Source organism: Arachis duranensis, chromosome 3 (genome assembly GCF_000817695.3).
Source record: "Arachis duranensis cultivar V14167 chromosome 3, aradu.V14167.gnm2.J7QH, whole genome shotgun sequence".
Lineage (NCBI taxonomy): Eukaryota > Viridiplantae > Streptophyta > Magnoliopsida > Fabales > Fabaceae > Arachis > Arachis duranensis.
The window spans coordinates 8232277-8240280 of NC_029774.3; the positions used below are offsets into that span (position 1 = coordinate 8232277).

Here is an 8004-nt window from a genome sequence, read left to right on the forward strand (position 1 = left end):
AATACAAATTTTATTTTAATAAATACATTACAAATTTTTAATGTATGAATTAAAAGAAAAAATTAATAATAAAATTTTTATTTTAATTTATACTTATTTATTATGTACGTATTTAATTTATTATGTATATTTTGCATATAATAAATCGAAATTCGATTTATATGTAAATACCTAAAAATCGAGTTTGTCTGAGTCGATTTATATAAATCTATTTAGAATATATATGAAACTAATTTCTATTCAAGACATCTATGTAATTTTAGTATCTAATCAATTTATTAACATAAATTATTCTTATTTTTAAATTTAATATATACTTTTTTAGTTTTGTTTTCTCATAAATTTATTATTCTTTAAAATTTGTATTTACTGAGGTTTTCAAATTTTTTCTAAAAATAAAATATCAAAATCATCAAATTATAAAATACTAACAAAAATTATTTTTCCTTTATAATTCCTGAATATAATTTTACTTTACTAACAATAGCATATTTAATACCAAAAAATATAAAGCATACTAGATAATAATATTTTAATTTCTGAATATAATTTAATTCTTTATTAACATGAAAAATTAAAATCTAAAATGTATGGACAATAACAATGCAATATTCAAAATTAAATATATCAAGCTTTAATTATTATTATTAACGTCACAAATTAAATACTCAACAAAAAAATATAAAAATATAATTTTTTTATTAACATGAACTAAATAATACTAAACAACCAAAAATAGATTTCATAAAAAATCTAAACACATTAAACATACTGTAATATTACATTAGACATACACATTGTTAATATCGGATTTAGATCCTCTAAAATTTGATGAATTTCATTTTAGAGAGTAAAGTATGATTTCTTATTATTGATTTTATGGGTGAGACTAAGAATAAATATGAAAGAGAAACTATTCAAAAATAGAAGATCATATTTTATTTTCTAAACTGAAATTTAAATTTTAGACGATTCAAATCCGTTAATATAACATAAAAAATAGAATATGTGAGCGACACAAAATCATAAATAATGACCATCACAAAAAAAAAAAAACAATTCAAACGCGTAAGCATTATTAATATCACATTAATTATCCCAATTTCTTACTCCTCAGTTAAACCTTTTTTTGCAAACACTGTCATGAACAGTTTTTGTTCAGTGCGTGTATTTCCAACGTCAACACGCGTCCATAAAAAATGTGCTCAACACATTTTATCATCTATTGAAATTAAAAGGCTTCAGCATAGTAGCAATGACCAAAAAATTATAGTAATAATCAAATATTTATAGTGTCTTAGGACTATTATATCTATATTAAATAACAATAAAAATTAATTTGTCAAACTTTTTAATAAAATTTAATGTGAAAATCAATTTATATAATAAAATAAAAAGTTAAAAGTTTATTTAATTATTCATTTTTTATTAAAAATTATATATTTGATTAAAAATTTTGTAGAGACTGAATTGAAATATTATTTAATAATTAAGATATAAATAAAACATTCATCACACATAACATAAGTCTCCCTCCCCTTCCCCTTTCTCTTCCATTGCAATACCTTTCTTCAATTTGTTGCAAGTTGTCACACTCTGAATCATCGCAACCACCACCCATCAATCAAGACCACTTTCTTCCCACAATACCACAACCATATTCCGATCCTCACATACTCCTTTTCCATAATCTAAAAAATCAATGAAACATGGTCAAATGAATAATCTTTTTCACTGTACTTTAACCACATTCACCATAATAAATAGAAAAAATGATAAATAGATCTTTAATTTTTTTTAGATATTTTCGTCTCTAAAAATTAGAAAATACATCATATCTTTTACCCTTATAAAATGTAAATAAATTTATCCTTTCATTGAAATATTTCTGTTTGATCCGACAGAAAAATTTGACATGACTCCCGTAGTGCTGATCTGACCGAACACACGTGACATGTAGCTTTTGAAAACATAACATATTAATCCCCCGCACCAAAATGAAGCAGTTCTACCAATAAGGTTACTTCTTTCTCTCTTCCTCCTTATTCTTCTTCATCTAATCTTCTTTTTCTTTCTCACAACGCATATAGATAATAATAAATGGAAAGAGACACATTCACTGATAATTCACAAACTCTAACACAGTCCCAAATGGCCACGTTTCAAGCTTTTCTTCTCTCTAAACCTTCTCTCGCATTCCCATTCTCATCTTCATACCCTTCACTTCGCGACAACACATTCCTCTCTTTCCACTCTCTCACCTCATCCGATCCCCACCTTACGCGCTTCCGCCGCAACACATTCCTCTCTTTTCACTCCCTCACCTCATCCCATCCCCACCTCACGCACCTCCACTCCCGCGTCCCCTGCACATTCCGCCCCGACAACAGCATTACTTCCCCTTCCGAATCCCAACCAAACCCCAACCTCAATCCCAATTAACTAACTCCGAACCAGGTTTTACCGAACCTAACGCCGTTGACGCCGACGAGGTTCCAAATTCAAATTCAACGGAGGAAAATCCGGCTCTCTTTCCGCTAATACCCGCCACCTTGTCGTTGCTGGAAGATCCTGTCGCGATCACTGAGGTCTTGATCATGCTGTCATCGACTCGTTCCCAACCTTAGAGTACTCAGTCGTAAAATCCACAAGATTGGAAAAGGAGCACTCGAATGCGCAGTGTGCTTCAATGAGTTTGAAGACACCGAAACTCTGCGTTTGATTCCCAAATGAGACCACGTGTTCCACCATGAGTGTGTCAACGAGTGGCTCGAGTCTCACACCATGTGTCCAGTTTGCAGAGCCAACCTCCTCCCACAACCGAAAGATTCCGTACGCGGCGCCGCCGCCGTCGTGGTTTTGGAGTTGACAAACAACTTGTCCTCATCTCGTGATTTAAAATTGCGGAACCGAAGCGACGTCATAGTTGTCATGGAGGAAAGTGAGAATCGGGAGAGTAATAAGAATGAAAGGAGAAGTGTTGATGAACCTGAAGTACTATATTTGAATATGAACTAAGTGTTGAATTTGGAACATTGGGCTCCAATTGAAACGGCATTGTTTTGGTGCGGGGGAACTAATATGTCCTGTTTTCAAAAGTTACATGCCACGTGTACTCCTATAACGACCAGGTCAATGCCATGGAGCCACATTAGATTTTTCCGTCGGGTCAAACGGAGTCACTTCAACGAAAGGGTAAATTTGTCCATATTTTAGAAGGGTCAGGAACATGAATATATTTTCTAATCATTAGAGACAAAAATGTCCGTAAAAAAAATGGTCAGAACCTATTTGTCATTTTTTTCTAATAAATATTACCTTTTCCATTCCGATATATGATATATATGACATGTTATAAGAGTAAAATTATAATTTTTATCTTTAAAATTTAGTAAAATTTTTAAAAATATTTTTAAAATTATTTTATTTTAATTTTGTCTCAATACTTTTCAATTTATATCAGTTATATTCTTATCAACAAAATTTTTAAGAAGATTAGGATCAATCAAATAATAATATTTGATAAATATGACTCACTTATTTGTATTATAATTATTTTTATAGAGTTGTTACTAAATTAATTCTAAATTTTTAAAAAATTAACTATTATATTTGATCTAAATTAAAAATTTTAAGATAAAAAAATTTAAAAATATTTTTAAAATTTTTATAAATAATTTTAATGATGAAAAATTAACTATTATATTTTATCTAAATTAAAAATTTTAAGATAAAAAAATTTAAAAATATTTTTAAAATTTTTATAAATAATTTTAATGATGAAAAATTATATAATTTACTCAATATATTACTGCAACTTGTATTTTTATTTTGATCGCATAATAACTAACTTGTATATATATAAGGGCAAAAAACATAAATAAGCCAAGGAAAGGCAGAAATTACGTGAATCCGCCAAGTTCAAAATTGCTTCATCAATCAACCAAAGCACTTCTCTATGCAATTCGAACCAGCTTAGTTCGAATTGTATTTGTATATTATTCGAAGTGACTCAGCTTGAATTACTTGGCAAAATTCACACTAATTCGAATTAGTTTGGTTCGAACTTAAAACATACATAATTCGAACTAGATGTGTTCGAATTATATAGGTGGAAGCTTCCCAAAGTAATTCGAACCAAGTAGGTTCGAATTACAAAATACTAATTCGAACCAGGCTGGTGATGGGAATAATTCACCATTCTCCCTTGAGAAAATACCTTTCACAGAGAAATAAAATGGACACAATCACAACACAAGAATTTAACGTGGAAACTCTAATTACTGGAGAAAAAACCACGGCCGTTGCCAAATGACAACCAGAGAATATCACTATGTGAAAATTGTTACAACACATAGACTTCTTTCTCTCTCACACCGGCACCCCAGTACACCCACACTCTCAAAGCAAATATTTAACTACACCTCACAACACTCTCTAATCAAAAGGTATAGAGGAAAAGAAAAGTCAGATAAAAGCTTTAAGTATTTTCGACGGGTGCAAAAAAATGGAGAACTTAGCCTCATATTTATAGCCTAGGCCACCCACTCCATTTGCTATACTAAGCAATGTGGGACTAATTCAACCAAATTCTAATAGTTGGTTCGAATTAGTGAGGACCAGACCTGTATATATATGGTGTGAACATGAGTTGCTCTCTTTAGAGGGGGTAAGATGGCTAGTGAGGAGAGTTTCGTAGTATTGGTTCACCACAGAGGATCCATTAAGAGGAAAACTCGTTCCGGTGTGAAGTTCACTGATAAGGATCTTCTCTGTATGATCGTCAGGCCTACGACGGGGTATGAGGACCTTGTTAGCTCTGTACTGCTGAAACTTGGTCTCGAAGGTGTGAAACAGGTTAAGAAGTTTTTCTATCGCATTCCAATCACGGTGCTTCAGGAAACCGTAAAGTATGATTGTTTCACGATTGGGAGTGATGAGGACTTGCAGGTCATGTTTCATTGTCGCCGGCAGTTTCCAGAGGTGAGGACACCAGAACTGTTGATAAAGTTGGTTGACGTGGTATCCAGCTTGGGGGTTCGAACCGGAATACCACCACTTTAGCCACGGTAGCCGGTTCTAGCTCTAGACCTGCCGTTGCTTCTTCCTCTGTCCCTGCGTACGAGCCACCCATCCAACCTGTCGCCTTCCCTTCGTTCGCTGTTGATCTCAACGGCAGTTTAGGCGACGAGGTCGGAACAGGAGAATTTTCGCGGACCTCTTTACAGTGTGCTGCACCGGCTGGGATTGGAGATGGATTGTTGGAAGATCCAGAGGACGATGATGTCGAGCTGGGTATGATTACTGATGACAGTGGCGATGATGTCGGAGCAAGTGAGCCTGCTGGGGCGGGCGGTGGTTCTAGCTCTGGCACACAGCAGTACCCTCCACATTTTTTCTCTTTGGACTTGGATGCCATGAGGCAGGAGGAGGTTTATGGGCAGCCGGCTGGATTTGGCGCTAGAGATGGTGAAGGGTCTGCAGGTATGACAAAGTTTCAGGTTGGTCAGCAATTTCAGGATAAAGAAGAGGCCCTGTTAAGTGTGAAGACTTACAGCATCTGTCGAGGGGTACAGTACAAGGTCGTGGAGTCTGACTATTGCCGGTATGTGGGAAAGTGTTCTGAGTTCGGGAATGGGTGCACATGGTTGATTCGCCTGAGTCTCTAACAGCGCAAGGGCCTTTGGGAGGTCAAACGGTACAACGGACCGCATACGTGTCTCGCCACCTCCATCTCCAGCGACTACAGGAGTTTGGATTACCATGTAATATCGGCATTCATTATGCCAATGGTTAGGGCTGATGCATCCGTCAGCATCAAGGTGCTCCTAAATGCCACGCTGCACACTTTGGGTTTAGGCCGACGTACAGGAGGGTCTGATTGGCCAAGCAGAAGGTTGTTGCCCCCATCTATGGTGACAGGGATGAGTCGTACAACGAGCTCCCAAGATGGGTGTTAGGAGTCTAGTTGACGATGCCTGCTACTGTTGCAATCCTTAGGACGAGTCCTATTCATGTCGGTGCACAGCTGGACGAGTCTCAAGCTTATTTTCACAGACTATTCTGGACGTTTCCACCGTGTATCGAGGCATTCCGTCAATGCAAGCCCCTAGTTAGTATTGACGGCACCCATCTCTATGGCAAGTATGGGAAAACGTTGCGTGTCACGATTGCACAGAATGGGAACTCCAACATACTCCCTGTGGCATTCGCATTAGTCGAGGGTGAAAATGCTGAGTCGTGGTCCTTCTTTCTCTCCCACCTGCGTGAGCATGTGACACCGTAGCCGGGTCTGCTAGTTATATCGGACAGGCATAACGGCATTAAGGCCGCGCTTGAGGCTCTTGACAGAGGATGGTTACCTCCGTCTGCATACCAGACATTCTGCATTCGACATGTAGCGGGAAATTTCGCCCTAACCTTCAAGGGCAAAGACGCAAGGAGGCTACTTGTGAATGCGGCGTACGCAAAGACCGAGGTCGGGTTCCATTACTGGTTTGATATTCTGAGCTCTGAAGATCCGGCGATGTGTGACTGGGCGAACCGGATTGACTATTCATTATAGACACAGCATTGTGATGAGGGGCATAGATTTGGACACATGACGATGAATATCTCTGAGTGTGTGAACTCAATCCTCAAGGGTGTCAGAACCTTCCTGTGTGCTCGCTAGTGAAGGAAACATACGGAAGATTGGTCGAATTATTTGTTCGCAAAGGGAGAGAGGCTGAGGCGCAGCAGGGAACCAAACAACAATTTAGTCAGCACTTGGTGAAGTGTATAAAGGCCAACTGAAGACGGCTAGGCGCTTCACGGTGACTTTGTACGACAGGGATAACTCTGAGTTCACCGTCGCAAAGACAACTCCGAATGGTTCTTTCATACTGGGTAGCTACAGAGTCTCGCTTGCATCTCAGACATGTGATTGCGGATACTTCCAGACACTTTATTTCCCGTGTCCCCACGCACTGGCACGCTGTGCCTACTCACGGCTTACATGGGAGCCTTACGTCCACCAGGTGTATCGTTTTAGTTCGGTCTTCAGTGTGTATCGGATGGGTTTCACACCTCCCATTCCGAAGGGTTTCTGGCCACCATATGACGGGCCGACTGTCATCCCATACCCAAATAAGAGGCGTGCGAGAGAGGGTCGTCCGAGGTCCACTCGGATACGGACCAATATGGACGAGGCAGACCCGAACCGGCTAAAGAGATGTGGGCTTTGTCGACAGCCCGGCCACACATGTCGGAGTTGCCCACAGCTCGGAGGAGCAGAGCACACACGGGGACAAGATTAGGTGTATTGCTAGCTTTGGTACTTTTGTTATTTCAATTTCGCGTTTAGATTCTACTGTTATCGGTTTTCTTACTTGTAGTTGGTAAGTGATAGAATTTGTTAATGTTAGTGCGATGTACTGTGAATGGGATCTTAATTAATGAATATGTTTTGTTTCCGGAGTTTTAAACGAAATGTATGCTGAATGCACACCGGAATAACAAACTCTACGAGTTAAATTAAGACATGACGCAGAAAGTATGCTAGTAACAGAAATTAGTGTTTGGAATGAATTATGAGTAATTCGAACCAGCCTAGTTCGAATTACTTGGTGAGTCTTTCTTCAGTGTAATTCGAACCCATTAAGTTCGAATTATGCTCCTGCTAGTTCGAACAGCATTGGTTCGAATTATGTTCAATATGTGCTGCTCTATAATTCGAATTAAGTTGGTTCGAATTATATGTTAGAGTAGTTCGAATCAAACTAGTTCGAATTACATAGAAATGTGCTTTGCCTGATTTGTGATGTTATTTCCGGTTTGGCTTATTCACGTAATTTTTGACCTCCCTTGATTTAGATGTATTTTTTGCCCTATATATAACTCTCTTTGTTGTTACTAACTCCCATGTATCTTCAGGTGTACTCACCGTTCAAATATTTTTCGATAGAAAAAAAAATACTAGATGAGCAATATTTTTTTTTGTCAAAATGCTAGATAATTCTTTAT

At 37.3% G+C, this 8004-nt stretch overlaps 1 protein-coding gene across 1 annotated transcript; it reads left to right on the forward strand.

The window, feature by feature from the left end:
• Positions 1 to 4674: 4674 nt before the first annotated feature.
• Positions 4675 to 5960, forward strand: LOC107477417 (uncharacterized). Its single transcript, XM_016097428.1, has 3 exons — positions 4675 to 4983; positions 5031 to 5570; positions 5673 to 5960. Exons 1-3 carry the CDS (start codon positions 4675 to 4677, stop codon positions 5958 to 5960), a joined length of 1137 nt encoding a protein of 378 aa, XP_015952914.1.
• The last annotated feature ends 2044 nt before the right edge of the window (positions 5961 to 8004 follow it).

Excerpts from the sequence above, each read along its gene's own strand:
- LOC107477417 (XM_016097428.1), top strand. The coding sequence starts at position 4,675 with ATGGCTAGTGAGGAGAGTTTCGTAGTATTGGTTCACCACAGAGGATCC. Across the intron at positions 4,984-5,030 it reads GTCGCCGGCAGTTTCCAGAG|CTTGGGGGTTCGAACCGGAA; the intron begins GTGAGGACACCA and ends CGTGGTATCCAG. Across the intron at positions 5,571-5,672 it reads CTTACAGCATCTGTCGAGGG|CGCAAGGGCCTTTGGGAGGT; the intron begins GTACAGTACAAG and ends AGTCTCTAACAG.